Source organism: Carcharodon carcharias, chromosome 7 (assembly GCF_017639515.1).
Source record: "Carcharodon carcharias isolate sCarCar2 chromosome 7, sCarCar2.pri, whole genome shotgun sequence".
NCBI lineage: Eukaryota > Metazoa > Chordata > Chondrichthyes > Lamniformes > Lamnidae > Carcharodon > Carcharodon carcharias.
The window spans coordinates 131201067-131217231 of NC_054473.1; the positions used below are offsets into that span (position 1 = coordinate 131201067).

General features: G+C 40.5%; 1 protein-coding gene across 1 annotated transcript in view; it reads left to right on the forward strand.

The window, feature by feature from the left end:
- The window catches only part of LOC121280052 (dynein heavy chain 5, axonemal-like), a 336766-nt gene that overhangs the window by 304094 nt on the left and 16507 nt on the right, over nucleotides 1-16165 (forward strand). The window contains exons 76-78 of the mRNA XM_041191681.1: nucleotides 8413-8618; nucleotides 10888-11091; nucleotides 13222-13437. Of these exons, the coding sequence (XP_041047615.1) occupies nucleotides 8413-8618; nucleotides 10888-11091; nucleotides 13222-13437 (626 nt within the window). The remainder of the gene's footprint in view (nucleotides 1-8412; nucleotides 8619-10887; nucleotides 11092-13221; nucleotides 13438-16165) is intronic.

The window sequence follows — 16165 nt, forward strand, 5'->3', positions numbered from 1 at the left end:
CTTTAGCCTGAAAGAGGACAGACTCCTCCATCATGCCTTGCAATCTGAGGAGTGCAGCGGACATCCCTTCCTTATGTTCCCCAGCTTGCCTTTGCAGCTCCAGCATCTGTGACATAGTTGAGTCCAGAAGCTCTTCATCTGAATTGGACTCAGCAAATTTCTGGCCTCCAGCAGTCCCCCAAGTGTCAGACACCTGGGAAGTCCCTGCTGCCACCTGCTGTCGGTCAGAAAGTGCGATGTGCTCACCATATTGTGATCCCGAGGCTATCCTATAGCTAGGTCTCACTGAGGTGTGTGTCTCTGCGCTGATGCAGGGTGTGGGTGAGCACTGTGAAGGTTTCAGCGGATTCCTCTTCTGAGCTTCCTTCGGGGTTCAGCTGGAGGTCCTGGGTCGTGGACTCTCTTGGCAGTTTTCCAGATGTTTCTGCGAAAGCAAGGGGAGATAATTATTGCATGGCTGTGGCCTAAGAAACAGGACACATCAGTCATAGCACAGTTTTCTAATGGATGTTGCACTGCTGGATCCTCACTTGGTAGAGCACCGCTGACCTCACCATCAGTAGAGGAACAGTCCAAGTCCTCGAAGGCCAGTTGGATGGCTGTGTTTTCAAAGTCTGTGAGGATTTTGATTTCAGGCATTCCTCCACCAGTTTGCGACCTCTCCCTCTTGTTGTGAGCCAGCTTGTCTTACAAGAATAGCGATGGGGAGAGTGTAACCAGAATGCCTGCCAGGCCAGATGATAAGTATGCCTGACATGTGTGGGTGGTGGGTGATCCCATGGATGAGCTGAGGACAATGAGCATGTGTGAAAGAGTGAATGGTGATGTCCCTTGAACTGTGTGGCAGTGAGTAAGGACCCTGTGGATGTGTGATGGGTTCGTGAGTGTGTGAGTTGAGAGTGATGAGAAGAATGACTTAGCCTGGTGGAACGGAGGAGATCATTCATCCTCTTGCAGCACTGGGTGGCTATCCTCTTTTGCAGGGCGTTGGCGCAGACCACTGCTGCCACCGCCCCCCCAAGCCAGGTCAGTAATGTTGCTGCCCATCCAGCTGCCAGGGCAGGGGTAGATGACATCACGGTGAGCCTCCACTGCGACCAATTGGCGCTCAAGGGATGCGTCATCGAACCTGGGGACTGTAGTCTTCTTGCATTTCAGGTCCATGTCTTCCGTGCAGTGTTTGTGGGGCTGGAAGCATTGAGAAGTGCTCGCGCAGCAGGACTTTAAATATGCCACCCAGTGTGATGAAGTGGCAAGGAGATGGTGTGGTGGGTGAATGAGAACCAGCCCACCATGAAATGGGCGTGTTTCCTGGGAATGCATATTTAATGCGGTGGGTTTGGGACGATGTAGTGTGAAAAGACGCCATTGCAGCCCTTGGGTAAAACATCGTCTCTTCTGCTCACTACCACACTTAGTGCAAATCCAGCATTGAGCTTCCACCCTATACTTTTAAGCCTAAGTAGTTTTAACATTTTTGGACTTGGTATCCCATATAGAAGTAATAACTTGACCTTTGTACCTTACATGCTGTAGAACTTCTTAGTGATCACTGAGCTGGGGTTGCGAAACTGTTTGGAAAATTGCTTTTTAAAAATGTATTCATGGGATGTTGGTGTCACTGGCTGGGCCAGCATTTATTGCCCATCCTCAATTGCCCTTGAGAAGGTACTGGTGAGCTGCCTTCTTGAACTGCTGCAGTCCATGTGGTGTAGCTATACCTACAGTGCTGTGAAGGAGGGAGTTCCAGGATTTTGACCCAACGACGATGCAGGAACATCGATATATTTCCAAGTCAGGATAGTGAATGTCTTGGAGGGGAATTTCCAGATGGTGGTGTTCCCATCTACCTGCTGCCCTTGTCCTTCTAGATGACAGTGGTCATGGGTTTGGAAGGTGCTGTCTAAGGAGTCTTGGTGAGTTCCTGCAGTGAATCTTTTAGACGGCACACACTGCTGCCACTGTCTATTCGTGGTAGAGGGAGTGAATGTTTGTTGATGGGGTGCCAATCATTGGGCTGCTTTGTCCTGGATGGGTGTTGAGCTTCTTCAGTGTTGTTGCAGCTGCATTCATCCAGATATGTGGAGAGTATTCCATCGCACTCCTGACCTGTGCCTTGTAGATGGTGGATAGGCTGTGGGGAGTCAGGAGGTGAGTTACTCGCTGCAGGATTCCTAGCCTCTGATCTGCTCTTGTAGCCACAGTGTTTATATGGCTAGTCCAGTTCAGTTTCTGGTCAGTGGTAGCCTCCAGGATGTTTATGCACATTAATTAAAAATGATTTGCAGACCAGCATCCCATGCATTTTCACGTTGGGGTTTTCGGCCCCATCTACTGCCAGGATCATCTGGTCCCATTGGCAGTCAATGGACCTTTGGCTGGGCTGCCGCATCCCCCACGGTGGGTCCCACCACCGTGGGACCAGAAAATACCAGCCATGGTTTTCCAGCATAGTTCCATTTGCTGTATGATCAAATTATAATTTGGGAAATCATTGGAATGATAAATGCTGTCCAGAACTTGGATATAAATTGAGGTACTCTCACACTAGGAATTTAACTTCCAAGCCTCACATAATATTCATACTATGTTATCTCTCAGCAAGCTTTTTGTTGGCTCAGATCACCACATTGGCAGCAGCTATGGAGAATTTTCAAACTCTCTCCACCTTCACAACTGAAGGTCAGCAGATGGAGATATTAAAAAGTGCAGAACTTTCCAGATCCTAGAATTGTACTAATCAATTGAAAATTATATTTGTCTACTTAAAACGTTTTCAGCCGAACACTGTCCTTTAGCAACCCATACGGTTGTAAGGGCAGTTAAGAGTCAAACGCAAAGCTGTGGAACTGGGGTGACCTATAGACCAGACCTGTTAAGGATAGCAGATTTCTTGCCCTAGAGAAGATGTTTTATTTCTTTCTGGGTGATCGATAAAGCTTTGCAAATAGAAATTTTTTGAACTTTATGCAGCAGAACACTACTCTTATACTGTCAACTCAATCTGCCTATTTATAGTGTATTTTCTAAAAAAAACCTTTTATCTGTGTTCACAAAATCTTATTTCTTACAATTTATGTTTTTGTCTTATATCTGTTTCAATTTTCCTGTTACAGATTCCTACATTAACAGTTATAATATAAACTTCTTTTGCTATAGTTATATCCTTTTCCAAATGTTGGAGCTGTTATTTCTCAGTTTTGTACCTCCTAGCTCCTAAGCCAATGCAAGAGAGAAACTACCATGCTCTTCTGAATTCTATTTCTCTGATTCTCAAATTGCCATAACTTTTGATATTTTGCTATACAGAGTGCATGAATTTAATATGGGGACTGAATCATGCCTGTGTGTCCTGCACTAATTATCAAATTAAATAACCAGGATAGTAAACTGAAAAAGTACTGACAAAGAAATAGCACAGCAATGGGAAACATTTAAAATGATAATTAGTAGATTTCAGGAGAAATATATCTCACTAAAAACCAAAACCATCTAACCAATAATGGCACACCAAGAGAGAAAAAAATTGAAACTAAAGAAAATGGCATTCACCAATTCGATAGACAACAAAGGAGAGGATGACAAAAGGGAATATGAAAAGGTTAAGGAAGACATCAAAAACATTTGGTAGTTTCTGTTTGCCTTCCAAAATTAAATTATCCAGGAACATTAAAGGAGATCATATTCGACATACACTTGAATAACAAAAGGCAAATCAGGACAGTGATTTGGCCACTAAGGGATACACAAAATAAACTCACTGGTATTGAACAGCGAAATGCAGAAATATGAAATAATTAACAGCCTTGTTGTTTAACTGGGAGGCTAACATGGTGGACCTGACATTAGAAGAAGAGATCAAAAACAAATAATGATATTTAAGATAAAAATAGGAAAGATAATTGATAAACTAATTGAACTTGAGAGGATAAAATCCCTGGTCCGGATGGATTGCATTCATGCATATTACAAGAAGTTAGAGAAGAGATAGCACTGTTACATGTAGTAGAAAAGGGAACTGTGCCAGAGGACTGGTGCCAACTATTGTGATTACAATATTTAAAGAGTGAAATAGAACAAGACCAGGGAATTATAGACCAATTAGCTTTAAGTCAGTGGTATGAAAGGTAATGGAATCCTTAACTCAAAGATGCAGTAGAAAATCATCTTGACACTGACATTATAATAAAGAGCAATCCACGTGGATTTTAAGAGGGAAGGTTATATTTGACCAAATTTATTGAATTATTTGAAGAAGTATCAGAGATTGGGGATGTTGGGGGTGAATGCGGTGGGAGGTGGTGAGTAGGGTTCCATTGTTATCACTGAGTTACACCAGAGATTAAATGGTCGAACAATTCCATGGGAAGTATCTGGGTAAGTGGCATGTATCTAGCCCAAATCTCCTACACTGAGTTCAGTGTAAGGGGGACATATGTGGTGGGTCCAGGGCAAATCAGCCGATCAGAAGTTTAGACTTCACCAGCAATTATAGTGCCTGTACGGCATCAGGACATCCAGTGGGTCATGACTTGCAGCTTAAGTTCAGTACATTGCCGTTCCCACTACTGGAAGATGTGGCCGTAGACAAGTGGCAAGGTGTGTAGAAAATTGGCTACAAATCAATAAAGAGTAAGGGTTAGAGGTAGTTACTTGGCCTGGCAAAAGGTGGGAAGTAGTGTTCCGCAAGGATCATTGCTGTAATCACTGTTGTTCACCATTCACATAAACCATTTGGACTTCGGAATCGCAAGTACAGTTTCAAAATTTGCAGGGGACAGCAAATTGACGGAAGTAGTCAATACAAAGAGGACTATGATAAAATACAGGAAGACATTAACAAACTTGCAGATTGGTGTGCAATTGGCAAATAAACTTCAATGTAGATTGGTGTGACGTGGTTGGTTTTGTCAAGAAGAATTAAAAGGCCGCATAATTCTTGAAAAGTCAGAGTCTAAATGTGCTGAGGAACTGAGGGATCTGTGGGTGCAGATACACACATCACTAAAGTAATGACATAAGTCTATAAAGCCATAAAAAAATCAAACAAAGCACATGGGTTCATTCCTAGAGGGATAGAATTGAAAAACAGAAGTTGTGTTACACTTTTATAGAGCCTTGTTTAGACCATACTTGGGCATATTTCTGGTCTCCATTGTTAGAACCAAGTCTGGAGGGGTGAATAAATTCCTCTCCTTTACACTCCTGAGGCTGGTTATAACTGAGTTTAATTTTTTAGAAAATTGTGATTTTTCAATTCAGTAAGTACTTGACTGTTTGTAAAGCTGTATGAAGAAATAAGCCAGCCAGGTCTCTTGAGTTAACAAGTAAGAAGTTAGTTTTATTGTTAAAAAACTCACAGTTAGAAGTATAAAACTTATTAAAAATGTAAAAACATGTCCCGAATCCTGCGACATACACACACATACGCATTAGTATGCAAAATGGAACAAGCTACAGATGGAGGACGTGGAATTGATAAGAATTAAAGTCCATAAGAAAATAAAGAAATATACAAATGATGTTCCTTTGGGATTCTAGTGGTGTTGCAGCAGATGTAAGCTGGTTGTTTTTTTCTGGAGACAGTCTCTTTTAAACTGTAATATAAAAGCAAAAAACTGTGGATGCTGGAAATCCAAAACAAAAATAAAAATATCTGGAAAAACTCAGCAGGTCTGGCAGTTGAAGAGTCATACGGACTCGAAACGTTAACTGTGTTCCTCTTTGCAGATGCTGCCAGACCTGCTGAGTTTTTCCAGGTATCTTTATTTTTCTTTTAAACTGTAATTCATCTTTTTCCAAAGTGAACGCTACGAATTAGTTTCTTTCGATTAAAATTCTCTGTCTCTATGATGTATTCCAAAATCCAGAGACCAGGTCCCGAACTTGAGAATAGCAGAATGAGAAGCAGATGATGTTACATTCTGCAGTTTTCTTTTTGATGGTGTATTCTGCAGATTCCTTTTTTGCTGTCAAATAGACAAGCTTTCACAAGTTGGGTTCCAGTCATGTGATAGCTGGCTATTAGCACACAATGGAGGGCAATCCATATTAACAAAGGAGCTCTGATCTCCCATTGCCAAAGTTATCGAGATGCCATTGAAACAGATAGAGTGTCCTTAGCTCACTCCTTGCATAATGACTTTCATTAGGTCTTCTTTGTTCCTGGCAATTTCAAGAGTTAGGAAGCCTGGTGGCCTATTGCCCTATGTTTTGCAGACAGTTCAGACAATAGCAAGTGTGAAGTCCATCAGGGGAACTGCCTAGATATGTTCACTGGTAATTCACTTTTAGAGGCTTCTGGAAACATGGCCAGTTTGTAAATCAGGTGATGTCTGCAGCCATTTTTAAAACACAGTGGGCAGAATTTCCCATGTCTGCTGGCATCGGGCATCATGTTGGGTATGAATGGACAATATGATGGGAACCCAAAAGTCAATTTCACACTATCATGAAACATGTTTGCAACCGTCTGATCCGCCTGTCAATGACGGGCCGCGTTTCCTGCCGCCACACATCGAGAACTTCATTGTGATACGTCTGCATATCATTATAAGCTCAGCTCACCGGAATCTTCCCCCCCATGCTGGATCATCCGTGCACATCACGCCAACGTGTTTCACTACTGAACATAAGTGACGTGCATTTGGCGAGCTGCACTTCACTCAGAACTTTGAGACTTGTTTACCTACCTTGCCTCTGTCAGCACTCACAGTCATCAGTGCCAGGCTTCACAGGCAGCACAAAATCACTTTTAGGGGAGCTCACAGGGAGGTCTCTACCTATCAGAGCAACCATAAGGTGGGGGTGGCTTTTCAATTGCTGCAGGGCTATGGCTTGTTTGGGGAAGGGGGAGAAGTGGCCCAAGACAAGGGAAGAGGCTGTAGGGTGAGGGTGTACTGGGGAAGAGGGTATCTCAGGGTGTGAGTGGAGTCACATGTTGATCTGAGCAAGTGGCCTCAAGAGGGTGAGGGCTGAGGAGGCAAGGTCCAGAGGAGATGAGGCCAGATGGAGGTGTGAGCACGTGTGTGTGAGAGAGTGATGTCCCTTGAGCTGGCAGTGAGTAAGATGAATATGTGATGGCCTTGTGAATGTGAGAGTTTAGAGTGATCAAATGGTTGCCCTACTCTGACGGTGCAGATGAGATTATTCATCCTTTTTCTGCACTGGACGGCCAATCTCTTCTGTGCAGCATTGGCACTGACCACCTCTGCCACCACCTCCAAAACTGGTGTGGTGACACTGATAGGCCTCCTGTGGCCAGAGCAGAGGTAGAGGACATTGCGGCGGGTAACAACAGTGCCCAGAAGTCATCTCAGGGATGTGTCACAGATTCAGGGGACTGAAGTCTCCTTGCCTTTCAGGGACAATTCTGTTCTGGAAGAACTGCGAGGTGTATGCCTGGCTGCACTTTAACTATGGCGCCCAGATTGATGAAGTGGCAAGGCAATTGCATGGCAGATGAATGAGAGGTCACCTGCCATTAAAACGGCGTGTTTCGTTGGAATGCATGATTATTGAGACGGGATTGGGACAATACGGGGGTTTGAAAAGCCACCTTTGTGGCCGGCAGGTAAAACATTCTTTTTCCCGCCAGCTACCACACAAACCTGGGACAATTCTGCCCAGTGCCTTTTCAGTTCTAGCTGTTTATTTTCCACCAGCCGATGAAATTAATATTTCATATTGCACACCACAAATTGTCATGACATCATATTATAAAAAGAGTAAAGAGGAATTGGAGAAAGTCCAGAAAAGATTTAGTAAAATTGTGCCAGAACTGAGAGGATAAACTTAGCAGGAAGGATTGGACAGGCTTGCGGCTCTTTTCTCTGGAAAACAGAAGACTAGGTGGGACCTGACAGAGCTCTTTAGGATTATGAACAGACTTAAAAGGGCAGATGTAGAGATGTTTCCACTTGCTGGCGAGGCTGGTATCTAGGTGCCATGAATACAAGATAGTCGCTAATAAATCCAGTTTGAGAATTCAGGAGAAACTTCAGAGAATGGTGGAATTTGGAGTAAATGAAGTGAATGGGATAACTGCATTCAAGGGGAAGCTAGATAAGCACATGGGGGAGAAAGGAATAGAAGGATAGGTTGATGGGATTAAATGATGAAGGGTGGGAGGAGGCTTATGGGGAGCATAAACACAAGCATAGACCTATTAGGCCAAATGTGATGTAAGTACTGCACAACAATGAATTGTTTTTACATCTTTTAATGCCATCCTTAAAGTTTTTACATCAAACCCTCAAATTTTCACAAAGCCGTTGCTTAGATTGCAGGATGTGCCTAGTATGAATTAACCACTAATTGACCACAGAATTTAGCTATTTATAGTAAGCCTTTTAACTTTAAGAGTTGTAATGGGAACTCCATGAATGCATTTCTAATTTTGTTGTCTTTAAGGTATCAGCCAAGACCAACTAGATGTTAATAATACACCTCATTGGAAACCCATGCTATATGCAGTAGCTTTCCTTCATTCCACTGTACAAGAAAGGCGAAAGTTTGGACCTCTTGGCTGGAACATTCCTTATGAGTTCAATCAAGCTGATTTAAATGCTACAATCCAGTTTGTGCAAAACCACCTTGATGATACAGACAGCAAAAAGGTATGATCTTTTTACTCTCAAAGTTGAACATTTAATGTTATAAACCATTCCCATTCTGGCTTTGTTCCAATAAATGTATTTGTAGCTCAAAATAGTTAGAATTTCCTCTGAATGCTGGTGAAATCATGCTTGTACTCCTGCAACCAATACAGGCAAATGAGTTGATCCTTATTTCTGATTTTTCCCAACCCTTCCCTGTTCTTGCTTGTTTTGTAATAGATTGGGTATATTAGGAATTTAGATGTAGTTTCATGCTGTTAGTATAAAAGGGGTAGGGCAGATTTATAAAATCAAAACCTAAAATTAATGTGTTCTATGAAATTATGTATATGTGAAACATTACTATAAGAAAACACCAATATTTATAATTTAGTTCAATGAAAGTGTTATGTACTGAATAGCCTTTTGAATAACTTGTTTGCAACAACACTTGTAGCTATGTAGTGCCTTTAATGTAGTAAAGCCTCTCAAGGCTTTCATTGGAACCTTATCAGACAAAACTTGACACCTAGCTATATAAGGCCTAGTGACCAAAAGCTTGGTCAAAGTGATAGGTTTTAAAGAACATTTTAAATGAGTTAAAGAGGCAGAGAGATGCAATGTGCAAATTCTAGACTTTTGGGTCTAACAAGCTGAAGGCACAGCTGCCACTGATGAAACAAAGAAAATCAGGAATGCAGAAGAGGCCAGAATTGGAGAAATGCAGAATTCTCCGAGGGCTGAAGGGGCTTACAGGGATAGTGATGTGAGGCCATTGAGGGATTTTAACATAAGCATGATCATTTTCAATTCAAGGTATTGCTGGGCAAGAAGCCAATGTAAGTTGGTGAGCACAGGCATCATGTGTGACTGGAAAGTGGTGAGAGTTAGGATGCAGGCAGCAGAGTTCTGGATAAACTAAAGTTTACAAAGGGTGAAGGTTGGGAGGCCAGCTAGGGTAGCTTTGCATTGCCAGAGTCTTGAGGTAACAAAAGGATGGATGAGAATTTCAGCAGGAGGTGGGCCAAGGCACGGGCGGAGAAAGATGATATGACAAAGGTGAAAGTGGGCATCTTGGTGAGAGAGAGGATATGGGCTCAGTGGTCATCTGTATAAAGTGCCTTTCTCCTTTCCCAGTTATCCAAATTGACACTATCTGAAAATACAGACAGGCAGGCAAGCTGCTCTCAGGCCTTGACCTGCGCCATTGAATGTCTAGTTACTTTGTTAGATAAGAGTGATCCAGTCAGACATCTCACTTCTTTTCGTTCCTCTCCATGCCTCCCCCTGACAACATGACTGAGATTGGTCTGTGTGGAGAATCATAGACACAAGTCAAATCGTCTTATTAGGTCCCCCATAGCATGCATTGTTCCCCAGGCAGGCCTCCACCAGTGCCTCTATCAATTGAAGGGAAGACTTTCCCTGACTCTGTGTTATTGACATCTATGTTAGATTTTTAAAAATATTTTTCTGGAAATAGTTAATCTGGAAAATGTCACTGATACCTATCGATCAAGGGAAATCGTTCCATCATGGGTTCAGAGTAAGAGTTGCTTTCGGTATTACTTTGCCTTTTGTTTCCCCACCTATCTTCATGTAAAGGAATTGTCTGTCATTAGCTCAGTACCTTTCCCTTGTGTCCTGACCAAGGCTAAAAGCTCACCATGTGAAGAGTCTATTCTATGATACAGTTATTGGTATCACTTGTATCCAGGGTGCCCAACTAGCCCATATTTTAAAGGTTGTCTCTTTTTCTGACTGTCCCATTAAGGGGACACCTGTTGTCTCTATTCCTAGGACAGCCTGTGGGAGACTGATGCTGGGCATCTTCAGGGTGAGTTTGAGTGATCTGAGTGGGGCTGTGAGTGAGTTGGCCAGCAGAGAGATGATAATGTTGTGACTCAACAAGATAACATGTAAGTTTTGGGCGATTTTAACTCCCCCACCACCTGCTATTATTGTGTCAAGACCCCACTCTCACGCTTACCAACCACCCTCCCCCCTGCTGTCATGGCCCCTGCTCTCACAGTTACCAACAAGCTCCACCCTTCATGGTCACCAGCACCCACCTGGTCCCATGGTCAAAGTGGCCCTCATTTTATTTCATAAGAGTTGGTCACCCTGGTTGTATCTACATGTTGTGCTACTACATTTCATCGTTTGATTTTTTTTAACTGCATATTTCCAAAAACATTGTTATGAATTAGAAATCCAGCTGTTAATTTCCAATTTCAGTCTGGTTATGGACTAATTGGTGAATACATGTATACTTCATCCTGTTTAACAGGGTGTGTCTTGGAATACAGTTTACTACATGATTGGAGAAATCCAGTATGGAGGTCGTGTCACAGATGATTATGATAAGCGACTGTTAAACACTTTTGCTAAAGTGTGGTTCAGTGAGCATATGTTTGGACCAAACTTCTGCTTTTATAAGGATTACACCATCCCTAACTGTATTACAGTGGAACAATACTTACAATATATACAGGTTTGCTTTACATATAATAAAACAAAATTTATTGCATAATATATGTGATTGTAGTGTGAATTTTTCATGACAATTCTTCTAATTAAGGTGGTAAATAAACAATAAATCAAAACTTATATAAAAATAAACTTAAACAAAAACAGAATTACCTGGAAAAACTCAGCAGGTCTGGCAGCATCGGCGGAGAAGAAAAGAGTTGACGTTTCGAGTCCGAAACGTCAACTCTTTTCTTCTCCGCCGATCCTGCCAGACCTGCTGAGTTTTTCCAGGTAATTCTGTTTTTGTTTTGGATTTCCAGCATCCGCAGTTTTTTTGTTTTTATAAAAATAAACTTATGCTGCATCAGTCTGATGTGACTGCAGAGGTCCCAGCTTTAACTGATTAGTTTACAAGTCTGACATAATTGGGTGGGAGAAGGGAACAAAGATAGGAAGGCAATTGATGTCCGTTAATAGATCGCAGGTCAGTAATTGGCACGGGTGTGTAGCACCCGCCCAGGAGCTGCAGTGCCCCATGATTTCATAGCTTTCATTACTTCGAGAAAGTAATGAGTTTATGTAATGATATACTTTAAAAGAAAGAAAATTTCAAGTAGCCCAAATGTCCACAGATATCCTATAGACCTTTTATCATACTTCCTTGTCATGCTTAGTTACAGGCAAATTTGTGATAGGCAAATTTCTAATAGAAAAGCAGCTAATATGCAAATTTTATCTTTCATCGTTTCAAAAAAGAAAGAACACAAGAGTTTTATCCCCAATGCTGACTCGGGACCTGAAGAATGATTAAAAACTGAACGACCTTACCCTACATATGTCCATTACCAAATAACAATTAAACTCTCATTGGTTTTGAAGGAAATTTTGCAGTCTTAGGGCAACCTTAACTGTAGAAAAATATATCATGCTTCATATGGTATAACATTCCTTTTTTTCTGAACTGTGTGTCATCCGATTTAACATGACCAATACCATAGAATATCTGCTACTTTATATACAAATATACATATGACACATACAGGTTTGCTTTACATATAATAAGCAAAATTTAATGGATAACATATATGGTTGTAGTGTAAATTTTCATGACAATGCTTTTATACACATGGTAAATAAGCAATAAAGTAAAACTTACATAAAATAGTTATGCTGCATCAGTCTGGAGTTACTGCAAAGGTCCCCAACTTTAACTGATCAGTTTACAAGTCATTAATATAGGTCTTTATTGCATCCATTGGAATTCCAAAGCACTTCACAATCAATTAATTACTTAATTAATAACAGTTGTTATTATAACGTAGGGAAATGCAGCAGAAAATTTGTCCAAAGCAAGCTCCCTTGAAACAACACATTTGGTGTTGAAGGAAGACCTGTTTGTACGTGATATTTTGAGAGAAGACACCAGGAGAACTCCTGATTTTTTTCAAATAACACCATGGAATCTGTTACATCCACTGCTGAAATGAATAAATGATCCTTGGTTTAAAGTCTTGTGGCTATTCCAACAATTGAGAATGAAGGATTCTGAGAATTAAAACACAGCTTCATATTTTCTTTTAACTGTATTTTACTGGCTGGAGTTGAAAATGTTTGAGGATTAAGAGTAAAGGAAAGTAATCAATATTACAAAGTTTTTACCCCCGTAATCTCATCCAGGGATACAGCAGTTCAATTGTTAAATTGTGACCTGATAGAAGACTGCAAATATGTTACAATTGATTTGTTACATAGGATCAAGTGTACGTCATTAATCCCCTTAAACCTGTTCCACTGAACAAATAGGTCATGGCTGACTGTACCTCAATTCTATTTATTCACCATTGTTCCATAGCCCTTAATACACATACAATGATCTATTGATTTGAGTTTTACAAATTTCAATTGACTCATCCTCCCCAGCTTCTGGGTTTATCCAATGAGAGTTCAGAGAAGTGTAATAAACAGCTAAAAATAGCAATTTGTGCTGCTCCTCCAGTGCTTCCAAAAGAGTTAAGATAGGAGATTGGAAGAACCTGCAGAAAATCTTCCTCAAACCTACAACCTGAAATACAAACAAATTGTGTTTTCTTAACTTAAATAAATAAGAATTAAATTATGCCTGTAGGCTTAATCTGTTTTTGTGCCTTAATAGAGTCTGCCAACATACGACACACCAGAGGTCTTTGGCCTCCATCCTAATGCTGACATCACTTATCAAAGGAAACTAGCCCAAGATGTGCTTGATACAATTCTCAGTATCCAGCCAAAGGACAGCTCAACCGGGGTTGGAGAAACACGGGAGGCTGTAGTTGCCCATCTAGCTGATGACATGCTGATGAAATTACCTCCAGATTACATAAATTATGAAGTAAGTGGTGAGGGAAACCCTAGTTCTTTGTATTTTGTTATTATCTTGGTAGCGACCAGCAATGTTTTTAGTTATTTTTAGAATCTGAAAAGCCAGGTCTTTGCTAAAAGAATGAAACTGCAAAGTTCATGGTTTACACAAAAGCATTTTACTACACAAAAATCAAAGAAAATGAACTATAACAACTGCACTCTATCTTAAATAGTCAGTTACATTAAGGATAATAAAAATACAATTAACACAATTACTTATACCCCAAATCAAATATTTTAACTCCACTTTTCTTCTGCACCCGTTAGACTTACACCCCAAAGACCTCAAGTCAGATACTTACCAAAACTTGGAAGATTAACCATGTGGCCTGAGTATTCTGTCAATGATTTGTATACAGGATGAGATTTCTTTGGCCTTCCATTTACTTCTAGCAATGTTGTCCTTCAAATCTCCCCCAATCAACCTAAAGTTGCAAACTCTCCATTCAACATAGGCATCTCTGGCGTCTTATGTGTAGTTACCTCAGGACAGAACTTTCCTGGTTATAATATGCATTAACTATGGAGTTTTTTAAAATATAGAACTCTTTCTTTCTCTCCCTCTCTCTGTCTCACTTCTCATCTTGGCTATACCAGAAATTCAACTCACTATTGATAGAGTCCTTCAGTTAACAAGATTTTTTTTGCTAGCCAACAACCAGAACTTCAACCAAATTCTGCTGAAATAAATGTTTCCTTCATTCTTTTCTAAACTCTCAAACTAAGCTGCTCAGACAGATAACTACCACAAGGAACTTACTCAACCCTATAATTAACTTGTTGACCCTTTTTTTCCATTGTTATTCTCCCAGGCAACCTGATCACATAAACATTTAATAGAACCCAACTGTTTTTTTATATCAGAACTCGGATCCTAGTTCTTAAAGGGACTCTGACCTCACATAAAATATAGGTTTTTTTCCCCCACAAAGCACATGAGCCATCACAATTTAAAATAGTCATCTTAGATGTTTCATGTGCTTGAACACACAGACTAATTGAAATTAAATCCTGCAAAATGTATTTGTAGACTTGGGACTCACAAGATGAATGTGTCGCAAGTTTTATGTCATTGTAGAGTTGGATTAGATTAGTCAGAAATTAATACAATAACTGCTCAATTGTGCATTATTAAAATAATTAAACAATACAAAGTGTGCCCACATTCTTATTCCTGCTTTTCAACATTATAACAAAGCTAAGAATGTACTGAGAACACATAGCATAATATGTACTAATTTTCTAAACAAATTATTTTTGACTTCAGCTGCAAGTACAACAATATTTAACAAAAGAGCAGTTGTTTGTGAAATACATGTGTACCTTGGGTTTTCTATTATTTTGACCATCCGAGATTTATAGCACATATACCAGACTATTGAAGGATATTTGCCTCCAAATATTGACAATGTTACTATATTGCAGAGAAGGTAGAGCGCTTTGAATACAATTCTATTCAAGGCAATTATAAACAAATAGGCCAGTATTATACCTTCAGTGAAGAAAATGGGAGGGAAAATTAACCAGTGCCTTCATATTAACAACCTTACAACATATATAGTCAGTCACCCTGCAGCAATAAACAATGATTCTTGGCTGTAATTCACTTTAGTTTCCAATTTTTCCTTGGGCTGCCCATGATCTGTAAGGCATCTGACCAAAGGTCAAATTTGTTGGTGCTGCCTTATCTTCTTGCAGGAAATTGAGTCTAAGTGCCATGACTGTTGTTTTTTCACTGAGTGAGGTGGTTATTTCCCGTGTTCGCTCCAAAGCTATAATTAACAACTCTGATGCTCCCTTTAAATTATAGATTGTCTAAAGTCTGCAATTTCCTTCAAGGTTCTGATTGTGCATGCGATTGATTGTGAGGTGAAGATAAATTAGTTTTTGTTAAGGAAGAGACACTGCAGAATAAATTCATTAAACTGTCATAGGATATTGTACTTTTTCTATTAAAATTTGTATTTAAAAGATTGAGAAAGTCCGCAACTAATAGTTTAAAAGACATTTACAGGTACAGTGTCTCAAAACTGGCAACCTCTGGACTGACTCCATGCTGGATTTTAGATCTTGCAGGGCTTTGGGTCGGGTGGTTTGGGCTGGGTCAGGTCAGGAGTTTGGGCTGAGCCAGGTCAGGTGGGGTCAAGGGTCGCTTGGGAAAAGACAGGCGCGCGAAGCCTATGACTATAGTCAGCATGCCACCAAGCCAATGTAGCACCTAGCCCAACAAACTGGTAAGTCATTTTACTCATCTAATAATAATAACAATTCATGCAAAGCATCTTAAAAAATTGCCCAGTTTTCAGACATCGCTGGGTTTTGGATAGGCAGATTGGAGACACTGTACCTGGATTAACTTAGGTGGTATACTTGGTTCTGAGGTGGATGCTTATAATTGAAACCCACTCCAGGGTTTCAGAGCATATTCTAGGCTGGCATTCCTGTGCAGCACTGAGGAACTCCTGTATGTTTGGAGATGGCATCTTTTGGTGAGATGCTAAACCAAATTGTTAAAGAACCCATGGGATTGTTTGAATAAGAACAAGGAGTTTTTCCAGCATTCTCAACCTGTGCTAAAAACAGTTAAACTGGCTGTTTACTCTTTTGCTGTTTGTGTAAAAATGGCTGCTAGGTTTGTCTATGTAATGTCATCACTGCAGTTCAAATTAATTTAGTGTGTGTGAAGCTCTTTGAGA